This window comes from Plectropomus leopardus, chromosome 10, assembly GCF_026936395.1.
Source record: "Plectropomus leopardus strain MGB_pleo_1.0 chromosome 10, ASM2693639v1, whole genome shotgun sequence".
Lineage (NCBI taxonomy): Eukaryota > Metazoa > Chordata > Actinopteri > Perciformes > Serranidae > Plectropomus > Plectropomus leopardus.
This window is the reverse complement of record NC_142185.1, coordinates 7,317,278-7,341,787: the sequence shown is the minus strand read 5'-3', so window position 1 is coordinate 7,341,787 and position 24,510 is coordinate 7,317,278. Positions and strand designations below refer to the sequence as shown.

The 24,510-nt window shown below is 38.9% G+C and overlaps 1 protein-coding gene across 5 annotated transcripts in view; it reads left to right on the top strand.

The window, feature by feature from the left end:
* The window catches only part of gulp1a (GULP PTB domain containing engulfment adaptor 1a), a 132,787-nt gene that overhangs the window by 85,608 nt on the left and 22,669 nt on the right, over positions 1-24,510 (top strand). For all 5 annotated transcript variants that reach the window (XM_088082965.1, XM_088082964.1, XM_042494467.2 and 2 more), the window contains 2 exons: positions 16,543-16,604; positions 22,538-22,609. In XM_088082965.1, the coding sequence (XP_087939091.1) occupies positions 16,543-16,604; positions 22,538-22,609 (134 nt within the window). The remainder of the gene's footprint in view (positions 1-16,542; positions 16,605-22,537; positions 22,610-24,510) is intronic.

The window sequence follows — 24,510 nt, the reverse complement described above, 5'->3', positions numbered from 1 at the left end:
TCATAGAAATACATTTAGTGAATCTTGTGCGATAAAACTATTAAATGAATCCACCATGTCTGAACATGTGGATTTGACCGGCCTTTAATCTTTTATTTTAGCCCTGTGCAGCTCATTAAATTGGCAACACTAAAAAGTCTTCCTGCTCGGAGGCTCCAAATGGAAAACAAAACTGTGTGATGTTTGTATTAGTTTGGCGGATGAAATGACTTTATTATTTAGATAAAAATCATATACTCCGGGAAAATTCAAAGGTTGTTTACCCAACACTGGTTGTAATAAAACAGCCCAAAGAGAAAGACATTAATTCCCATAAAGCTATGAAAGAACCGTCAATACAAACAGAATACAAAACATGCATTCTTCCATGCATTCATGTAAGTGTCAGACAGTGAAGGTGGTTGTGCGGCACAGCAGAGTCTTGAGGTGACCCTGCCCAAATGCACGGGAAAGGATATTTGTGAGTGCAGTTTGCATAACAGCTTGATGTGTTTACCACCATCTGTCCCACTCCCTCTGCTGTGACTCAACAGACCTGGAGGAGCCTTGGACAGTGTTGAGGAAAGTGTCCGGGGCCCAGGTGTTGCATCGGGCTTTAATGACGTTTGGGTGATATAATTCACTTTTTTCCCATTAAGCCCTCTATTTTAGGAGCTAAAGATGGTGATCAGGGAAGGAGGGAGGATCGTCCCTACTCACCTCACATTAAATTTCCCTTTGACTGCGTATAATGGAAATAGCTTTGATTTTAACGAGCGTTTCATGTCAGTGAATTTCAGCTGATACCTCAGCTTGCACATTTACACACATGCTATATTGTGGGGGCATGTTGGGAAAAAAAGGAAATTATAGCTGAAACAAGGCACAATCTTAAAGTGGCAGCAGAAGATAATGAGGGCCTCTTCAAAAAAGGAGGGACGGTTAAAAAGACAGTAAACAGTTCTCTCGACAAATTCCTCCAGACAGGCGAGCACACACTGTCCTTCTCTTTTGCAACTGCGAGGAGCTGCACCCATGCACTCGTCTGCCATAAAAGCGTGTTAAAGCCTTTTCACCAAAAGACCCAAAACATTTCGCTGACCTCCATCATGCACTATTATATCTAAACGCCAACAGATGCCTGACCCCTAGGCTTCTCTCTAGATTTAATTTCTGCAACAGTTGTCACAGTCTGTCTGTAGCAAATGGTGCCAAAAGGTCTGCAACAGATAGCATAACAAAAAGCTTTTTCCTTCCTGAAAGATAAAATGTTTTTTTATTTGAGAGCATGAACCATAATATACAAAAATATCTGGAGGCATTCATGTGTGTGCACGGTATATTTAGCCAGTGGCATGCACGCTCAGTGGACCTCGGTATTCTGAGTTTCCTGTAGCAAACAAAGTGAATGTCGATGAATGGATTAAATGTCACTTCAGAGTTTATCCTCCAGACACTTTAATATAAAAATCTGAACCAAGGCCTTTTGTACAAGTTTTGAATTAGTTGGTATCTCGAACTGTTCCTAATGAAAATCCTATGATGAGGACGATAAGAAGATGCACAGTGCAATTACTCGTCTGGGTAGGACTCTGAATCGTGTTAGAATAGATTTAGACGGGCCTGCTAGATTGTTTCTGGTCTCATTATGCAACAATGTGATTCCTTAGAAAAGTTTTTTTTTTCAATTTCTGACCAAATTTGACTTCAGTTGTGGATGAAACCTAATTGGAAATATCATCTGATATGCAGCTCTGCAGCTGACAACCTCCCACATGGGCTGAATAGAGGTTTATTTGCTAGTGATTTCACATTAGAGTAAATGATTCAGTCTCTGCTGAACTCTTAATAGGTATAAAACAGGATCATTGCCTTGTGTTGTTGATGCTGTTAACATTGCCCCCCTCCATTATCATTTGCACATTTTTTATTTATTTATTCATTAATACCAAAAGGATGGCTTGGACTAGGGATGGGCATTTGAAGTAACTTAAATATTCAAGTACTTGCATTAAATTATTATAGTGTGCTCGAGTACTCAGACACACTAGCTTTCAATAGGCTGACACCTACTCACTGGAAACTAATCGCTAATTTTTAAGAAAAAACAAACAAAACAAAAACAAAAACAGACATGAAATACAAAACAGCATTTGCCTTTAGTCCAGCACTCCACTGACTCAGTGAGCTTTAACAGTGTGTTTCAAAGTACTCTCCATTTACAGATTCAGATTCAGAAAACTTGATTGTCCTTCGTGACAGAAAATTGTCTTAGACATAGCTCAACATACAACATAAAGTGCAAAAACAAACTCGGACAATAACCATACAGCATTATTTTCCAAAAACGGATTAAATACCTAATACTAATAATTTAGACAATAGAAAAATTACAATAAACTACTGTGTGCAAAATGACATGAGTGTTCATGTAGATGTGTGCATCATTACCATTTATTTAAGATATTTGTGGTAATGGGAATAAAGGAGTTTTTTAAGTGTCTTCTTGCCCAAGGGGAGTTTATAGCGGCGGCCTGATGGTAGTAGCTGAAAGACTTATGCAGAGTGTGAGTGGGATCTTTTATAATGTGATTGGCTCTCCTTTCAGAGGTAGTAAAAGTTTTGTGTTTTGTGTTGTAAATGTCTTGACTATTATTCTCAGCCGGCTGGCAGAGCAGCACTGACAGCTCGTCACCTAGCCACTCTCCTCGAAGTCAGTTTAACATCTGCCCCAACGTTCTTACAAACTGACACCAAAACAGCTCCACTCTGTCCTGTTAATAACCACTAGGTAACATTAGCTGTGTGATGCTACAGTTAGCCCTGACATTGTATATGTGTGTGTGGGTGTGTGTGTGTGTGTGTGCAGTCTGACTCTTATCAACTGTTCCTCTGTGTTGAGCTCACACTCCTGCAGCAGTAGTCTCATGATAAAGACAGAGCAACAGCATGGTAAGGAGATGCTAAGCATAGCAAGACACTGCTCGCAGCTCTACAATAAAATATGATTTTACCCATTTCAAATAGTAAAAAAACAGATGTTAAAGTAATGGTTACATGATGGACATTGGGCAGCGATTACTCTGCATGTTGAATGAAAATCAATGTCCCAGACAAGTACTTGAGTGCCCATGCCCACCCCTAGTCTGGACGAAAGCTCAGAATGGTTCCAGATTGTAAGTCGTTGTTTTCTTTGTATTCTTAATGTGTAATAGTTACTCATAAATCTGAAAAAGTCAAAGAACGGTCAAACGTGTGTAGCAAAGGTTCATGTATTTATAATGTTTTGTACCCGTTGTGACTCCCTCTGGGTGAGAGAGTGAAGCTGGCACTGACAGCAGGCCCACTCCACTGATTTAGCTCCCCCTTTATCTCTGGGTCTGGCTGTGTTTTGTGGACTTGATCACGTCTAGCAGGTAATGCCAAAGGGGATCTTGATCATTTTTATATCCCATGTTTATTGCCCCATGCTCTAGGACGTGACTTGCACTGAGTAGTTGGACAGATTTCGTGTGCACCTTTCCGGTGAGCCACAGAGCAGCAGTTATGAAAACAGGACTCATCTATTATGTCATGCGCTGCACCAGCAACATAACCTACTCTGACCTCTTAAAGTGATTTCGTGACTTGGCAGCTGATGACCTTGTGAATACTGTATCATGTCTACATTCAATCTATTACGTGCACCAAGCTGAAATGAAAAAAGGAAGGAAAAAAACAGGCATGAATAACTCTTATAATGTTCACTTTTTGTAGTCAAAAGAAGAAATAGACAAATGTTTTGCTTTAACTGATCATTCTGAAGTAAATGTTAATACACAAGGTATGGCTTTACAACATTAATGCCATCTGTATTTGTTCCCTATAAGCCTCGCTTTCATGACGCAATTCTGCCTGCCTAAAAATAAAACTACATGGTCTATATAAATAATTTTGTTCTCTAATACTGGAGATTTACTGTAGAGGTATAAGCATCAGTATAGATGCAACTGGGTCATATTAAATGAAGAAATAAGAGAGAATAAATGAAAGATTTATTTGCCTTACAAAACTTTACACTTTGAGAGTGAATATCCCTTTGAAATTATGCAGTTGCAGCACACAACTTCTACTACACCATATCACAGCATCTGAATATTACCTTTGCGTGGCCAGATGCTAATAAAACAATGCAGAACACATTTAGAGAGGTTTTCAAAGTTCCTGCTCCACGTTGATGCAAAATCTTTAAATTGGCCTTTTTTAGATACATTTGTGCACCCTCTTTTGCTCCCAAGTAAATATAAAACTCATTATGTGTCACTTATATGTCACTTTAAGTATGAAATCCATCTAAAAACATCTGTTTTTGGCTTTATTCTGAAAATTCAATCAATCAGACCTCTGCATAGATATTGACATTCACAGAGAACCATAATGAATAGCTGTAGCTGAATAAAAAAGTTTTTTGTTGGCTCTTTAATGAGGTTTTTATCAACTTAATGATCTTTTTCAGAGTAGTTTGTGATGCTGTTGTATTGTATTGAGCTATATAACAGATGCCTCTGAGATTTAGTCTAACTTCATTGATAGGAATAGACAGGGACACTATAACCTTCACGAGGGGAGAAATCTGAAACGTATTTGGCAGCATTTCTCTCAGCTATGAACTGGCAACTGAGTGTGATTCATTACCTCTGACTGACCTGCAGCACTGTACTTGCTTTGCCTCAAATACCAAATATACTGTACTGATTTACCACATAGAGGCATTATGTGTAGGTTCTATATAAATTAGCTTTTGCTGAGTTGGCAAAAGCTGCACAATATTTCCTGTATTTGTTAAGTCTGAAAAACAGAATTTGTGAAATGTAAATATCAGAACTGGTTCAAGACAGTTAAAAAAATATTTTTTTCTGCTGATGTTTTTCCCACACAAAAAAACCCCCAGCTCCCTACTTAAAAACTAAAAAAAAAATAAAACTACTAAAAAAAAATCTAAGAAATTACACCTACTCCTTCTCCCTCATGAAACAATGCAGAATCTATGAATATGCATATATTGTTCATTTCAAAACTTGTACTACTTTACACAAAATGCCTTTTACCTTACAGAAAGATGGTTCTCTGTATGCACACAGGATGCTTCAAGTTTCCACATCACTGATTGCATATTGAAGGATTGGATTCTAAACAAGTTGTGATGTCATAAAATCTCATACATTCATGTGTTGAGATTTAAGGTGAGCACAGATGAACTTTCCACCTTCAGCAGAGAATTATGAAAAAAGACTCTGCACATGCATCATTCTGCACAGTGAAGGTCAAACAGCACATTGAAGTAACAAGAAGCACATTTTGGATTATATCTTCATATATACTGTATAACAATAATACAATGGTTAATGCTGGTATAAAGAATAGTTTGCTTGCTCTTCTGAGCCACCGCAAAGGTTGATTAAAAAAAAACACGTAATTGTAATAATGTAACAATGTCCTGCTGATGTATAAAGAAACTTCCAGATTTATTCACTCTGTTAGTAATTGGAAGCATGCACTGAATCCACAGCGTGTTTGGTGGATATCTGGTATAATTCCATTGCAGGTCACTGTACTGCGCTACATCGTATCTGAGCTGATTGACTGTAGTAATACTTAATTTACAATTCTGTCACACCAACAGATGGTCGCTGAAGATTAGTCATGTCATTGTAAAAGAATAGCCTAAATATAACGGCCCACACTGCTGTGATCATACAGAAGGACAGTGCACCCTTTGCCCTAGATTCTCTTACAGCAGCGGTAGCTGGAGCTTCTTCTGTTTTATTGTGACACGAGTTTTCTTCTAATCATGCATGCAGTCATGGCGAATCTGTTTTTATTGTGCGTTGTTCAACTGCTGGAACAAAATAATAGACTGATTTTATTTTACATGTTTTTGTTTTATTCGCTCTTGAACAGTGACCAATTTCAGAACTGTTGTCAGTAGCTACATATAAGGGCCCTGACAGACCAAGCTGACAGTCAGACGCTGATCAAGCCGTTGCTGAGAGTCCTTTGCCATAATTTTTGAAGTGTGTCCCGTACAAGTGGCACTAGTTTAAGAGAGAAATGTAAGTGAAAAATGCAAACAAAAGGCTAGTTAAGAGCGTGAGATCATGACAAACTTATTATAACTGTTAAGATTATTTTCATGCTTCTGCACCAACATATTGCCTCTGGCCTCATACCTGTCCATCTGCCCCATTCTCATGAATGTCATGAATCTCAAGAAGGCCCTGTGGGAATTTCTTAAAATTTGGCACAAACCTCCTGTATTACGAAACAATGAAGTGTTTAGATTTTGGTGGTCATAGGTCAAAAGTCCAGGTTACTGTGACCTCTTCTGTCTCATTATTGTGAATGTGAAAACTCAAGAACATCTCGAGAGAATTTCTTCACATTTGGCTCAAACGTCCACTTAGACTCAATAATAAACTTACTCGATTTTTGTGGTCATAGGCCACTGTGACCTCACACTGTTCTCATTCTCTTAAATGTGATATCACAAGAACACCTTGAGGGAATTTCTTCACATTTGGCACAAATGTCCACTTGGACTCAAAAAACAAACTGATTAGAATTTGATGGCCGAAGGTCAAAGTCACTGTGAGCTCATAATGTCCTGCAAAAACACTTTTTTGGCTGTTACTCAATGTCATAACTCAGGAACATAAGGGGAGACATTTGGCCAGAAAATCTTGAAACTGTGCTGATTGTGTAGATCTTGTGTGCTGCCAGGTTGAAGATGTGTGTGAAGCATCCATGTTTCACAGACATGATTGTGAGCTTCAACTTAACTGGTTTGTGGAGACATACAACAGCGATGGAGTAATTTTAGTGTAATAGATTGAGCTCCATTCATAATTGTTTGTGTTAGTGTTTGCTAGCCCAAAGTAAAGATTATTTGTTCTTTCAGCATAGAGTTGTAGTGCTCATGTGCTTATTGGTTAAATAAGATTAACTTTCTTGGATGAAGCAGGCTTAGAATGAATGTGCAAGCTGGCTTTTAGCTATAGTCTTTACGGTGTGTTCAAGTATAACTTTTTGGCGTAGACACAGGCAAAGTGAGGCAAAAGTCACCCTCCATCTCCATGATGTCAGTTCAGTGCGGTTCAGTAAAGGACAGCTGGTCAAACCCACTAACATGATTGGATGGATCATTCTGATAAAATCACTAGCACTTATTCATCTGAATCTTGATACTCACATAATTTTTAAGCAATTTTTGGAAAATTATTAAAGCCAGATGTCCTCTATCCATCATTATGATCGAATCAACAAGATGCACTCATACAGAAAATTAGATGTTCAAGATAAACAAGCTTTTTAATTTCCTCATGGCCATGTTGGACAATATAAATACCAGTTTAGAAATAAACCCTGCAACTATTACACAAGCCATAATTAATTGTTTGTATATAATTGGAGACCAGATACACTGATGGTGTCCCCCCACTCTCCTCCAACCCCCAAATGCAATTAACACATGTCTGATTGGAAGGACACTCTGGTGTATAAGGAGAGCCCAGAGCTTTTCAGCATGTGTCACTGTCTGAATGTCTGCTCTGACCACGCTGGCTTATAAAGCCATATGACCATGTCCATGATCCTTAAGCATTTCCCTTTTTGGCTCCAAGTAATCCGTATTAGTCATGAATGGATCCTGAATTTCTCCTTTGCAGCAATTTCTTCTGCATTTGAGCTTCACATTAAATTGAGTGAACCCTATCAAGAGCTTTTCAACGTAACAGAGAAGTGGCATTAGATGAACTTACAGGAGCCTGACACAAAAGCATGAAGGCTTGCACAGTGTAATTTGACCCAATACAGTAACCCTGCAATAAGTACTACCAGCACGGATCTAAGAATATTCACTTTTCACTGTCAAGAGAGGTTCAATTTGTCAAGTAGATTGCAGTGTTGTTGTAATAAATTCAATCACAGAGAACTTGTGATATTTTACCCCCAAATGTAATCTGCTCTATATGCTGCAGACAAAACCTCAAGTGAGATTGTCTCAAAGGACACACTGTCACTGTTTCTATGCCATCGCAACATTCAGCATTTTACTCTTTATGTCAAATAGTGGTTAACATTTGGAAGCAGATGGATGTTTCAAATGGAGTAGCACTGTCTTGTTGGGCCTTAGTGGGAGTGCGGTGCAGGTCCTTTCTGCTTGAAGTTGTCTTCTGCATGATGGAGAACTGTGCATACCCAGCAAATTCACTGTGTGTCAGTGATTGAGCACTGCAGTGAATTAGGCTATTGCCTGCTCACTTCTGGAGGCCCTATAGAAAAATTGTGCACTTACAGCGCCGCACTCAAGCTCTAAAGGGTAAGAGCTGAACACGGAGAATGTTAAAGAGGGGCGACCACAACACTTATTGATATGTATTAGAGCAGATATTGTTTTACGAAGGGATGGCCAATTTACTTAAGTATTGGCCATTGGCGGAGATCATAGACAAAATAAAATAATGGATTTAGTCCACTGTGATGTCACCCATTGGTTTTTAGAAGGTACAAGGTAGATTTATTCGTCCTTGATCCTGTTACATCTTTGGAGTTGAAGAATGAGTTGATTAAAATCAACAGCTACTATGAAGATTCCATCTGGTTCCTTGATGATGCTGCTGCTCCTGGTGGTATCATTCAATTCCTGCAGGGCATTTTTTTTGGCATCAGAGTCTTTTGTGCTTATGGCTCCCAACAAGGTCAGTCCATCCAGTGCAATAGCTTGATCCGGGATGTTAGGGGTTAACCATGTCTCTGTGAAGATGTGCGCAGAGCAGTCTCTGATCTCCTGTTGCTGAGTGAGCCAAAATCACATTTCATCCACTTAATTCTCCTTCGACCGGACACTTGACAAAAGAGGGCTTGGTAGAGAAACAGCTCTTGGTCCAAGTCGGGTCAGCCTCGCCCTGATGCCGGCTCTCCTCCCTCTCATCAAGCGGCGCTTTCGGTTTTGTTTCTTTCCTCTGGTTTGACTGGCAGCTCAGCATATGCCATTTGTGGGGATCCTCTCGCAGTCTGCTGCGTTCAGTCCAAACTCCACACAACTTTTCCTGATGTTGATAAGACCCCTATTTTCTTAGTTTGACATCTTGTCAGAAGTGACCTTGTTTAAACAGAGGGTGGAGCTGTGGAGGAGTGAGGGCTGGATCTGACTTACAGACTGTAGTAATGCCTCACAGACTGCCTGTCACTTAAGCTGCCTACATTTAAATATTCAGCAATACAGTGGAGATCACATTTATTTTTTACTCAATGTATTCCACTTGAGTTTACTTGCCCGAGGCAAGCATTAATTTCGAACCCTGTGAGGGGACAAAAAAAACCCCACTTTGGCGGAAACGCAATGCTACCAGGTAGAGTGCACTCAGTGACCTATGGAGAATTAGTTTACCCTTTGAAGCTAATCAAATTGATTTCTTTCAAAAACATGGGAAGAAAGCAATGAGCAATACAAATAGAAATGGCCAGAACTTGATAAAAAGTACAGATAAATTACCTGAAAATTAGTTTAAAAAAAAAAAGGAAATGACAAGGAAATAGAGTGTAAAAGTTTAAAATAACTCTGTCTGCAACATTATTTTAAACATGTAATTATGATAATTCTATATATTTTTAAAAAAATATTTTTCCATATATTTTTTTCATTTCCCGCAACATTTTTCTCTAGCTTCTTTTAAAATCAGTTTCTAAATCTACTATTTTCTTGCAATTTGTGGAGCATTTCTTACCAGTTAAGTTGCACATCGCCTTTTCCCCCATGTTTTTGAAAGAAATCGCACCAATTTGCTTCAGGGTTCAAAGCTTAAAATACTAGCGAAAGGCATATAAAAGCAGCAAAAGAAAAAAGATGTTGGCTCCAGGTTGCAAAAGTTTAATCTGGAAAAAATATAAAGTTTTTTTTCCCTCCATCAACTGATGGATGTGTTGAAGGGCTTGTAGAATTCAGCTGACCAAGATTTTCCTTGAATATAGCCCTGATAAAAGCAAAGCCCCTGAACTTACATCTCGTCCTTGAAAGGTTCTTTTTGGCTGATCTTTGGCACCGGTTTCATAGTTTCACCTTTTCTTTCAGTGAGATATTACCTTACTTACAGTATCTTTAAAAGTGAGGAATGATATGTAATAATCCATATTACTTTTTTTTTGCTTCTTTTTGTGGAGGACTTTGAAAAACTGCAGTTCTTGGTTTGTTTGGATGTGTATCTCACTGACTATAAAGACCCTTTGCCTGAATTCACAGCAGAATGTGAGATAAAGGGAAATACATCGGTTAGCTTGCAGATAAGAAGACATGGTTGGAGATAAAGGTCTAATAGATCAGACCATCAACAAATGCACAAAATGTGCTGGACTTTTGGTCTATTTACTTTTGTGCATACTACAATACAAATGCTTGTTAGGCCTGTAGGGAATTTTAAATGTTAGTTTAAAAAGGAATAGTATTGTCTGATACATAGTTTAGTCAAACTGCTCACCACAACACATACAGTAATACAGTAATGCGCTGGAACATTTGTGTTACTGCAGCCGAGGCAGATAAGAGCCACCAGAGCCTTTTTCATTTGCATTGCTAAGGAATGAGCTTCTCTTGTTAACTAAAGGTACACATTCCTTCTTTTGTTTTCTTTCTGCCATGCCAAACGACTAACCATTTATATCCGTCTGCTCTGTTTAATTAGAGCGGGTATCTGCGGGAAGCATTGTAGGCTCGAGTCCACAGACTGCCAATACATCAGGAAGAATTTAAACAAGACAGATAAAGAAGGGGGAGTGAGAAAAACAAAAAAGCCCTGCAGTGCCTTGCAAAAATATACCCCCCCTGCCCCTTGGCATTTTTTCTATTTTGTTGCACTACAGCCTGTAATTTCAAGGGATTTCTGTTGGGATTTTTTTTGTAATGGATCTACAGAGAATAACAGAACTACGATCATGTGCACACAGGTTGACTTTATTTAACCAATTATTTGACTTTTGAAGGTGATTGGTAGCTCCAGGTCTTATCTGGGGGTGTCACAGCAAAGGCATGGGTGAATACCTGTGCATGCACCATTTTTCATTATTTTATTTTTCTGTATTTAAGTCAGTCATTTTCTGTAACCGCTTGTCCTCGTAAGGGTCGCGGGGGGGCTGGAGCCAATCCCAGCTGTCATCGGGCGGAAGGCGGGGTACACCCTGGACAGTTCGCCAGACTATCGCAGGGCCGACACATATAGACGAACGACCATACACACTCACAATCACACCTAAGGGCAATTGAGAGTCATCAATTAACCTGAGCTGCATGTCTTTGGACCGTGGGAGGAAGCCGGAGACCCCGGAGAGAACCCACGCGGACATGGGGAGAACATGCAAACTCCACACAGAGGGGCCCCCGCCCGGACCGAACCCCGTTCCAACCGGGATTCGAACCAGGGACCCTCTTGCTGTGAGGCAACAGTGCTAACCACAAAGCCACCGTGCCGCCCTGTATTTAAGTTTTTTTTATTTATTTATTTATTTATTTTTCATTTCACTTCACCCATTTTCAGGCTGTTGTGCAACAAAATAGGAAAAATGCCAAGGAGGGAGTGAATACTTCTGCAGCCACTGTGTATGGTTAGAACCTCCCTGATTTGTAATCACCGGATGGAAAATGATAAAATAGTGGTTTTTAGACAGAGTCAATCCCACGCTGTGAAGGAAAGATGAAGGCAGCTTTTATAAATCCTTGGAGTGTAACATGCATGAAGGACGTGTGACCTTTTACTGTCACACGTCCTAACTGGTCCTGCAGGAAGCGGCAAAGCACTGAGCAGCATTGCACTGTCTGTCTCTGGAGACCTGCATGCAGCACACCAACAGTGTGACAGAGAGCCACCGACACTTTTCAGCCTGTCATCTCTTCAATTTTCTCTCATCTTCATCCAACACCTGACAAGTCAACCACACACAGTGACCTTCACACGCCACGACTCATCCTCACGCCCCGACAGTTCATCTTCCCTTTTTTGGCAACCTCCGGAATACCACTTGTAACTTTTGCCGCTCTTGACGTACTTGAGTTTCCATTTTATGCAGCAAAGTGAGAGAAAGAAGTACGCCCTTCCCTCCCCCCCTCAGTCTCCTGCCTTTTAATCAGAACAGTGTGTGCTGACGCCTTGAAAAAATGTCAGCCTACCTGCCATGCCGCTGTGTCAGCCCTCGCCACTCTCCTCCACACTTCCTCTATCCTCTTTCTTGGAATTTACAGTTTATAAGCCTCCTTAGCTGCACAAGAAAGGAGGAGATGCTTCATCCCTCTATCAACTCTCATTCAAGAGTCCCAGCAGGAAATTGATTGCACTTTGGAGGAGACTGTTGCAAGGTGCAAGCAGGGATAATCTCATTGCACAGCTGTTAAGTAAACTTAAAAGGAGGACAATGTAAGTAGGGGAAAAAGGCTCCCAGTTGACCGTGCAGTGTCTGAAAAGTGAAACAAAGTTCTCTGCGAGTTGGTTGTTTTCCTTTGCATCCTTGCTTCCTGCCATCAAACTGATATCCGGAAGAATTATACGCGACTTCCTTTGCGAGTCAGCTCACTAAGCCTGTTGGTTTCCTTGTAAGTAATATGGGAGATTAGCAAACATAAGCAATCACAATTAAGCAAATGCGGGGCACCAAATGAACACTAATTAGAAGAGACTTTGAATTCATCAAGCCACTTAGCCGACAACATCAATGTAAACAAAGTCATTAGCATACTTGCGCAGAGGACACTGCGAAGTTGATTCACATGGTTTGCACCTTGCAAAGTCTTGATTAACGCAATCAGTCTACAGGAGTTGAGTGCCCCCAAGGTCACAGTCATGCGTCTTTTGTCACAGGATTCATTAACGTGGCGATAAGCCGTCTATGAAAAAGGAAATGAAGTGAGAAAAGGATGCTTAATCAGGGGATGATTAAGAAATTCTGGAAACCTTCAATGATCTGCAGTGACCTCTGACCCACTGCTCATTTCGTGTTGATGTGATCTTCAGTGTCTCTTCTTTTTCCTTTTGTCAGTCTGGGTTACAAGTACACATTTCTCACTGAAGTGCTTTTTTTTTATTCAGTGTTTTTCACCAAAACCCATAACTGGCAAACAGTGTATTTCCTCCCCTGGAAAACACATGCAAAGTTTATTTTTTCAAAAATATATTTTAAATTATGCAATGTTTACCTCCACTTTTATTAGCCTGCAGTCTTGTTTTTTACTACCTTTGTTGGATTGTTACAACACTTCTTTGTGTGTTAGTGCCAGCAACTAAAACAATGAAGGTACCACGGAGAGGTGGAAACACAGATACAGTTCTTCTTTAAAAAGAGACTTACTGGATTCATCAGCTTAACACCCTCATTCCTCATGGGTTGAATGAGATTTATGTTGAGATAATATTGTATCATTTTATTTTTATTTTAGTATACATATTATTTTATTACATTTTCTTCTTTCAATATGTTTTTAATTTCTTAATTTTAATTTTGATTTTGTTTTATTTGATATTATTATTAGTAGTAGTAGTATTAGTATTAGTATAGTGTCTGATTTTTACTAATTGCCAGCAACTGTCAATGTATGTTGTCTTACCCTTATTTTTACTATATGGAGCCCGTTCACATCACAAATTCTGTCTTTCTATTACAGCAGCATTTCCTAAAGTCATGGCTGTGTCCGATAGACTGCCTATCTTATCAAATCCTCCTTTCTTATCTTAATTGAAGAAATACAAGCTATAACTTTGAAACTGATTCTTTCATCAGCACTCATCCTATAGTAATGATTAGAATGTACCAGCAGGCTAACCGAGATAGACAAGCTTGTTAGCTTAATATCATGGGAAAAAGAAATGTCTGTTTCATTTTAGCAACAAGGAAAATGAGGCACTGATTATAATAAAAATTTAATATAATCAATAGTCAATATAAATTCAGAATTATTGTTTTTGCAGTCGAAACAAAAACATGGAATTTAAAGCATCATCATATGGTTTTGGTAACCTTTTAATCAATATACTTATGGTGTTCATGTTGTTCCCCATCTTCGTACAGACCCAACCACAGTGCTGCTGCCATGTCTATGCCTCAGTGCTGGTTACAGTTTTGGCCGGAGGCATTATATTTGTCCGTCTGGTCATCCATCTGTACATCCAATTCTTGTGTACATGGTATCTCAAGAACACCTTGAGGGAATTGCCTCAGATTTGGCACAAGCATCCACTTGGACTAAAGGATGAACTGATTAGATGTGGTTCAAAGTTTAAAGGTCACTGTGATCTCACAACACTTGTTTTGGGCAATAAATCAAGTATTCATACGCTAATAACTTGTAGAGGGAATTTCTTCAAATTTTGCACAAACATCTACTTGGATTCAAGGATAACATGAATAGATTCTGGTGGTCAGAGGTCAAAGTTGTGTGTTAAATCTTGAGGGTTACCTAAAATTTGGCACAAACAAGAAAGATCTGATTAAATTTTGGTGATTGAAGGTAACTGACTCATAAAACATGTTTTGGGTCCTACCTCAAGAATTCATATTCTAATTATGACAAAACTTCCCACAAATGTTTAATAGGACACAAGATGAAGTGATGACAGTCTAGATCTAAAACAGCAAAGGTCATCTTCACTGTCATAATGTTCTGCAAAAAACACTTTTCTCAAAGCCAGATCTCAGGAACAAAAGTGGAGACATTTGGACAGATACTAACTTGGGTGCTGAAACTGTTCCGATTCTATCAATCTTCTGCGTTGCCGGGGTGAAGATGTGTGTGAAGCATCCATGTTTTAAAAAAATGTAGCTTCTTTGCAGCAACATCCAACTGTAAACAACTGTTTACTGTCATGGCCACATACAAGTCTAGACAGACATGGATTTAAACCGCAGCCTGACTGGTTTGCGGAGGCATATTCTAGTTGAAAGTTGTTTTGGATTTAGGGCAGGATCTATGTCCACTTAATTTAGGATACCAAACTTGGGGGTATCCAAAAACTAATTAAGTTATAAAATTAAACTGTCTTTTTCTAAATCCAGTTAGGCATATTTTTGTAATAGCAAAAAACCTAAAGTGATCCTAAACAGATAGGATGACTGTAATGAGGCCCCAGTACTCTATTTACTCCATAAATGTGTCTGAAGTTGAGAAGTGGACTTCAATTACCATATCAGCGGGACAAATGAGGCTGGAAAAATGAAAGCAGTGTTCCCCCTTGCCTAATTGCCACTCTTAATGTGCCCTTGAGAATGTCCCATAACCCCCCAACTGTGCAGTGAAGCTGTTCAGTGACCAACAAATCAGACCGTGATTGCACCGGGCAACCTTCAGGTGTGAGTGTGCGTTACTGTGTGAGAGTGAAGCTGTCCCTGAAGTTTCCTTCAGTGCTGCTTGACGTGGTTAAATAAAGACTGAAAAAATAAAGAAGATATCTGTTAAAAAAGAGAGGCTTTGATCAGAGCCAGTTTTGATCTTTCTCTTTGGTTCTGGAAGCTGGCTACCTGATACATATTTCTGTTGTTAACTTCAACTCTTCCTTTTTTCTGTGATGTTAAAGTCGTGGGGACGTGCTTTGTTGGTAGATATTCATTCTCAATACATTTTCCTGTGTAAGATGATTTGAAGTGGAGTTCTATAATGTATGACAGTGTATTACATATAATAGATGTAAGTTGGCATCCCCTAGTTTAAAGAAGCAGGCAGGAGTAAGAAGCTTGGCAATATACTGCTGTGGACGGGTCAGCAACAAAACCTATTTTAGCCACCTAAAAACAGTCCCCAAAAAAATTATTTCAGTTAAACTGTACACTATATTTGGGGTATTTTCACTTCTTTAGTTTGTCAAAAATGAAGCTGTTATATTGCTCTCTCTTTAAAGCCGGACTCCATTAAGTATAACAGCGATTTAACATTGCTGAACACAGGAGCTGCTGATCTACTGCGACCTAGATCACTTATTTCATTTGTGTTGTTATATGACTTTTGTGTTTAAAAAGATTAGTTTGAAGTCACTAAAGTCACAGAATAACACAAACTGACAAATGGACTGAAGTAGCTGTAGACCAGCAGTGTTCAGTGAGCTAAAATTACTGTTTTTCTCAGTGGAGTCTGGTGGCTTTGAGAGCATACATGGGAAATTGAAGCCTTTAATGACTTTCCCATTGAAATGAGCTGTCTGATGGAAAGGTAAAGTGATTAAAATATTCTCAGTAGAGCGAATAATTAAACAGATATAGATTTTTAAATGTAGGACGTCTTTTAGGTGGCTAAAATGTGTTTTTCTGCTGCCCCCCATCCACAGTAGTACATTGCTTAGCTTCAGTGTCAGTACTCCAGCCTGCTTCTACAAACTGGGGGCGTGACAACTGACTTCTACTGCATTGAACATACTGTCTATGTATAAGTACCCCACTCAACCCTACTTCAAAAAATCCAGACTGTCCCTTTAACTACTGATGTTGATTGTACCTCTGCCATATCAAAAGAGACTGTTGATTCAGAGTGCTTTACTGAGTGAGCTGTTTGTGTCATTCCAGATAAATCATGGATGCACACCCCGGAAGCACTGGCCAAGCATTACATCCCCTACAATGCCAAGGTATGTTCCTCCATCAGACTGTGGCAGAGCTTTGTGACTGCACACAGAAACAGCAGAGGGGCTTTTGCAGCCAAACAATACTGAGGGGCTTTAATAACAGTGTTTAAACTGGAAGACAGAAACCAAACAGAATCCCTCCTTTTGTGGCTACCACTCTCCTGTTCATTTGCTCACGCTCTGTCAGACCTGCCGAACCCACACGTCGCAGGTGCAGGTGTCCCATGATGCATTTTTCCCGAGATAAACAGGCCTTTTAATGAAGCAGGAGCTCAAAGTCTGTTGGAACACACCCATTACATCATTTGATTTCGGAAAATACTTTATTTAAGAACTTAGAAATATTTGGATGTTCAGTGTTAGATGACTTTTCTTTGGATGCCACCACACCTTCAGAAAGAACTGCTTTTGATGTATATTCTAGTATTTATCAGATGGAGCAGCTGTTTTTCCCTTGGTGCTGTGACAGGAGAAAGTCGTACTTGTCAAACTTTAATTTGAAAGTCTCTCTCCGTTTTCTTGATTTGTTTATTTATTAATGAGAGCGTGAGTGTTGGGTGTGTTTATGAAAAGCAGCTCACGCTTCTGTCAGATCCAGCCTGAACTGGTCTTGCCACGAGAGCTTGAAATGAAACAGCGCGCTCCAAAAGCGGCCTGTGACAAAACACTTTTAAAAAGATTTTTTTTTTCAAATCTCAGACAAACATGTCTTGAAGGAAGCCTGTCGAACTTAGGGAGCACTTCCCTGTCTGTCAGATGGGTTTTCTGCTTCATTTCCACAAAGAGTTTTCTCTCCTGTGAGCCACTGAATCTGTCAGCCTGCATCCTGAGCTTCAGAAATGTTATGATGGAACTACCGTATCCCCCAAAACTGCCGGAGCTGCGGTACTGTATGCAGCAAAGTAGCAGGCGGAACTGGCAGAGGACACATCTCTAGAATCAAAGCAGTACTGTCAGTTCCCGTACTGTCTGCATATTGTCTGCTTTCGCTGATGAGTTGCCTGTCTGGCTAAATTTGCTGAGATCTGAGTACACCACTCATCACTGGAGGAATTGGAGGGAATGAGTCAGCCAAAGTGCTGAGGCGGCGTGGCCTGTTCTCCCTGGTTTTAAAGTGCTCCGAATAGTTGAAAATAAGCTTAGTTATTAATTTACTGCAGTCTTCTGGCTAGTTAAAATAGAGAAGGATCCCCCCCAGAAAAGCTTGAATTTTTAAATTATTTGATTCACTGATTCAAAGAAGTCATAAAAATATCGTGTCTTGAATCATTTTTGATTTTATGGCACGACCAACCTGCAATGTTTTCATTTTCTCTTGATCCTTGAGGTTTTGCTCCAGGCTCTCTTAAACTAAGATGAGGAGTGTAATTACGAATGAGAACACTAAAGTCATGTTGTCTCTGTTTTTCAATTTAAAGTTAGAAACATAGACTTTGTATTTCTTAAGTTAGTTTTAATATCTTTAGACTTGTCTGAACTTTGACTACTACTATTAAACAGAAAAAGACACTTGTAAAGGATTGAGTCATTCATAAAAACCATTAAGATCCTCATTTTTGGAAATAACAGTTATGCTTTTAGGACTGTAACTTTATTTTTGTAACTCACTAATTAATCATTTTCTCATTTAATTAATTAGTTGTTTAGTCTATAAAATGTCGGTAAAAAGGTGAAAAATTCTAATTTTCCAAAACCCAAGGTGACGTCTGTGTTCTTTTACCAACAGTCCAAAGATATTTAATTTCCAATTATCTGTAACTGACAAAAGAGGCATCATTTTGTGGCACCCTATCAAATGATTGTTTCATCTATAAAGGCCTCATTCAACAGGTTGCTTATTTTCTGAAAAAAAGGTTTCATTGAAAGAATTTTTTAATTTTGGTAGACTTTCAGGAATTATTTAGGGAAATAAGAGCTAAAGTTCAAAAACTTCTCTGCAGTCAGAGTTTATAAAAGCTGAAATTGCCCTAAAAGAACTGCTCTATTTGAAATAAAATGTGGTGAAAATGTAATGAGTTTGCAAAATAAATACATTTTAGATTTAAAAAAAAAGAAAAGTAAAGTAAAGAAGTACCAGTTTTGAAATTCATGGCCAATATCAATACTGATTTTTCTACAATGTAGCTGATAGCTGATACTGATACCAATACAGATACCAATGTTTTTTTTAATATATTCTTGTGTATTTTGTTAGTTGTTTCCTCTTTTGTGCAAGGGAAACACAGAAATCTACACTATAGAAAATAATGCTTTTAAAGTTATCCAGTCCTTCATTACACTATCTTTAAATGAGCACAGATTCAGCCATACAAATTTATTAAACAACCTTCAAAGTAGCCTTTCACGTGAAACACACCTTTTTTTTCAATACTTGTGTTTACTGAGTTATGCTTGAACACATCATAATGTAACCTAGACAAAAAAAATGATGTGAGACAACGACAACAAACATCTGCCACAGCCATTAGTGAATATCATCTTATTTGTCGACAGGCTGATGGCAGTGAACAAGAAGAACATCAGTTGATACCAATATTCTGCTGCTAATTCAGTGCATCCATATAAATACATAAAGAAATTAGAAGGGATAAGATTTGAGGGCACATTGGGACAACTTGAGTATGTAATAATCTTTGCTACGGCCCTGCTTGAAAGCACCTCTTTCACAGAGAATACATTAGGTATTCTGCTGTGCTCAGTGATGCTACATTGATACCAGAACTGCAATGATTATATGATTAATGGTTTAGTCAAGCGACAGAAAATTAATCAGCAAACTTTTGATAACTAATAAATCATTTTAGTCATTTTTCAAGCAAAAACGCCAAACATTATCTGGTGTCAGCTTTTTAAATGTGACTGTTCGCTGCTTCTGCTTTCTTTGTCATATACAAAAAAAGGTAATATCTTTGGGTTTGGGGCTGTTGGTTTAATAAAATAAGCTACTGAAATACATTTCTTTGGGCTGCTAGGAATTATTACAGGCTTTTGTTATTGGTTTATTGGCAAAATGATTAGTCAGGATTATAATGAGATTGATTAATTAAAAAAAAATGTGCTAGTTGCTGCCCAAATTGATAGTGAGGGACCGCATGTGTATTAAGAGACCTTCCAGCACCACCTGCCTCTACAAATATTGCCAAATATTTACCCTGTCATTAGCAGCAATCAGTGTTTGCGAGTCCATTTTACTGTTTTGAATTTGATTAGTTTTATTTTACGAGGTGAGATTAGATTATAGCTCAGTGCTCTGCCACTTCTTTCAACATGTCCACATGCATTTATTGTGCAAATCTGCTTGTGGTGTTTTTGGATGAGTTCCTGCTGATTTCTGTAATCGGCATTGACCTCTGAACTGTAGGAGGAAGGAGAATATTGAGAGGTGAATTCCTGAGCTGGTGGGCTCAGTATGTCTGCCATCGACAGTCATATCACATTCAAAAGTCATTTAAATTGCACGACACAGACACACTTTCTAAAATTGTGTCCCAAAAAATGATCAAACCTTTCACTCAAGAGTGAGCTGTGCATAGACAATGAAGGTGGAAGTGAGTGCAGTTTTCACTCCTCGTCGTATCATCTCAATTAACTTTTCAGACCTGCCACGGGGTCGAAATTTCTGGGTGTGCATATTTTGTTAGATTATTTTTTTTGTGCACAGTTCCCTTTAAGCTAACTCCTGATTCTCACCATGGGGACTGAGGGTCAGGGGTGGTTCGTCTTTCAGCTGCATGCACCGCTTGATGGATGAGCTTCCGAGTTTGGTCTACCTTCGCGAAACCTCCCCAGTCGAAGCTCAGAATTCGCTGGTCAGGAACGAGTGCTCCTCCTTTCTATTCCGAGCATCTGTCAGTGGTGCTCTCAGACATGTCCTTAAGTGTGTGGAGTGCATTTGTCACACCGGCGCAGAGTGCTGACACTTTCGTATAAAGCCTCAATCTGTTCCCTGGCTCTATTGATAACTGCCATTGTGCTGTTGTTTCTCCTGCCTCATCGCATTTAGACACATGGATAGAAGTTGAAGGTTTTGTGTTGACATTGGCTGTTATTTATCAAATATTTTTAGAAATAGATATAGCAGGTTTAATAAGCTAAACATTATAAACATTCTTTTGTTTTTTTGTTGTTTTTTTTTTACATAACATTAGCATTTTTATGTGTCCTTCTGTAAGTCCATGCCTTCCTCGTCAATGTGATATCTCAGGAACACCTCAGGGAATTTCTTCAAATTTGGCTCAAAAGTCTACTTTGAGTAACAGATGAACGGATTAGAATTCATTTAATTAGAACACTTTTTTGGCCATTACTCATGACATATTTCGGGGGGGGGGGGCAAGTTGAGTGTTCCACAGAGGCATACAACTGCAAGGTCGTAAAATTTTAGTTTGAAAATGAATCAGTGGACATAAAATTTGGGTTGACTTTTTGGAGTTGTGTTCCCAGTCAGGTCTAAAATTATGGACCCACAAAGGGTTTTAGGCCTTGTATGCCTTTGTGTCAGCTGTCGTGATTTGAGATAAACAATAGTATGCATTATTAATCTTCATTATTAATCTCCTCAAGGCCTTCTATCCTAGAAGGCCTTGAAGGTCATCCTAGAAGGCCTTGAGGAAGATTTCTCAAATTTGGAATTGGATGGTCGAAGTTCAAGGTCACTGTGACTTCAAAAAACTTTTTTTTCACCTCAATAATATGCTTATAATAACAAAATTTCACAAAAAATGTTTAATAAGATATAACAATGACGTGATGACATTATTATGGCTAAAGGTCAGAAGTCAATATCTCTGTGACATTATAATGTTCTGCAAAAAAAAAACAACTTTTCTGGCCATTATTCAACATTATAACTCAGGAATAGAGACGAAGACTTTTGGTGTTGGTGACACCTCAAACTGTGCTGATTGTATAGATGTTCTTTGCTGCTGGGGGGAAGATCTGTGTGAAACATCAATGTTTTCACAGACACGGCTGTAAACTGTAAGTGCAACTTGACTGGTTCACTGAGGCATACAACTGTGAGGCTGTAATTCTAGTTTAATGCTGGCATGAACATGCTGCTTCACAAAATGTCCGAATAAAACTCTTGCTAATGTCCAAGTCCATTAAATGCCCTTAACAGACGTTGCTTATAGAGTATAGCATGATTCCATATAAATAATATACATGATAATTTGTGTGCAAGCCAGGCTGTAAGACTACCTGGACATTAGCAAAGCCGAGTCATGGAAAGCTTCACACAGACTCTGTTGTGTCATCCGGACAATCCATGTCAGTCTGAGCTGTTTGCTGAGCCCCATTGGGAGACATTGTTATTTTGTTTTTTTTCCAACCTTTAAGGGACTGACACCAGTGTTTATGAAGTCTGATATTGGAACAGGCTCCACACATTAAGCTCAGGAGGCACTGAAGCAGTGTGTCTGACTGGAACAATTACTGTTGCTGCTGCCAGATGGAAAACACCATGTTTAGGCACAAAGGTTAATGGCTCCATCTGTTGGAGAGCAGCTGAAGTGCTCCTCCAGTGTGTGCATATGTGCGTGTTTGTGCATTTGCAGACATACATTCCTCAAAAGTCTGTCTAAAATGATAAATTGATGTTTCTGAAGGATGTGAGGATGAATAATTTTGATAAAAATGTTAGCTACATTTGAATTTTGAATAAAAAATACCAGATAATATCGACTGAAATGTCATCAGTGATTGGTATGTAAATTAAGAGTTCTGTCATTTTATGACCAAAACACTATTTCACAATTTACTCTGACTGGCTTGATTTGTGAACACTGTTTATCGTGTCTAATGAAAGCATACTTCTTATTAAAGTCCCTTTTATCATTTCTTTGTGACCTTTATGGTCCAAACACCTGCTTTTATGCAACATATTATATGTCTTTGTTGTCACATCATAAAATGTTTTTCTGTTCTCTTTCCAGTTCCTTGGAAACACAGAGGTTGAAGCCCCGAAAGGCACAGAAGTTGTGAAGGATGCCGTCAGAAAGCTAAAGGTAAAGCCAGTCCTCAGGGTGAGCTGTAGCCTGAAGGATAGGAGAGTTTGTTCTTGAGTGACCGGATTGGATAGGAGACTCGGAGCAGGGGAGGTGGGAGTGAGTGACAAATGCTCCCCTCCCTCATCAGTTACCAGCAAGGTGCCCTTGGAGTTTTTCAGCAAGTGTGGATGTCTATAACTGCTGGATAAGCACAGCAGTTTGCTCAGTCAACCTTCCCTGGGTAGATGTAGTAGTATTCAAGAAAAGGGATATTTATATGCCATTGAACCTGTTGTTTCTCACCCTGAACTGAATTCTCTCAACCATAACTTTTTCTTAAAATACCAACATAGCACTTTGACTTAATAAGCCAATTTTATTGAAGCACGGGTACTTTAAAACACACTTACAGAACTCAGTGACACATCATAAAAACTCTTGACACTTAATATTCCCCACCACTGATTCTGAGTGTGAATAAATGATCTAATTAGATCCGAGAGCCTAAATTTGCATATTAATGGGAAAGAATTGATCTTTTTTTTTTAGATCTATATAATCCTATAATATAAAGTTACACTGTGTTAATTCCACCTGTGTAAGAGAAGTACACTACATTATTTGCTGATTAATGCATTGATTTAAGTGGCACTTTTAACAATGGTTCAAATTACTTTATATAATGTGAAAGGTGTCGCTGTGGTAACTTCCCACAGAGAATTATCACCAATGAATGAATGAAGGCTGATGCTGCTCTGTCAGCTCCATATGTAAATAGGCAGCTGTTTGCTTTAAATTGTGCTTCAAATCTGCATTAAATGATTCTTTTTGGCCACTTTGGTGAAACAAACTGTAAACACAACATTGAAATTGATATGGCAAATGTGTGAAAGCCCAGACATACCACCCAACATCAAAGAATTTTGGCCAACTGTTGCGTTGCCTCATGTCGCCTTTGTCTCAGCCAAAATGTTGCACTTGAACTCACCAGAAAGACTACAGCAAATAGCCAACTAGCATGTATTTTCTGCGCCTGGATGAGAAGAAATACTATTTTATACCAGCAGGCAGCGATAGTCCGACAGTCCAAAGGGAAACCAAAAGACCGACAGGATGGATTCCTGATGCATCATCAGTGTATCTGGTCTCCAATCATATACAAACAACTAATTATGGCGTGTGTAATAGTTGCAGGGTACATTTCTAAACTGGTATTTATATCGTCCAGCTTCGCTATGAGAGAATTAAAAAGCTTGTGTACCCTCGACATCTAATTTTCCGTATGAGTGCTTCTTGTTGATTCGATCATAATGATGGATAGAGCACATCTGGCTGTAAAACAAACAAAAAAACAAAAAAAACAATGTGATGTGAATGCCACAATTTAGATTGAGTGCCTGTGGTCATATCAGAACCATCCATTTAGTTATTTTAGTGGGTTTGGTTTGACTATCTATCTTTAAAAAAGACCTGACACTTCTGACCTGTATGAGAGGAAATAATTGAGTGAGAGCAGGTGAAAGTAGTCTGTATCCATCATTAAAAAAGGGAAACCAGGCGACCGTCACAATTTAAAATGCCAGTTAGCCAGTTAGCACACTAACAATGCAACTTGATTTTGAAAGACCAAATTACATTTACTGTTCACCAGCGAACAATAACACAAGCTATTAAAAAACATTTCTGCTAAAGAGGTCACTCATCAACATGCTCAGTGAGGTGCAACACCAAATCAACATGCTGAATCAGCTGGAAAAAAGGCAACAAAGTCTCACTGACAACCTGACATTGAACAATGGCTTACCGTCAGCTTGGTGTGTCACAGCCCAACGACACTTTTAGCTCTGTGATTGGTCTCCACCAGCTCTTGAGAAATGTCTCTCATTAGCAGCGAAATGTTCCACGGTGTTCACCAGGTA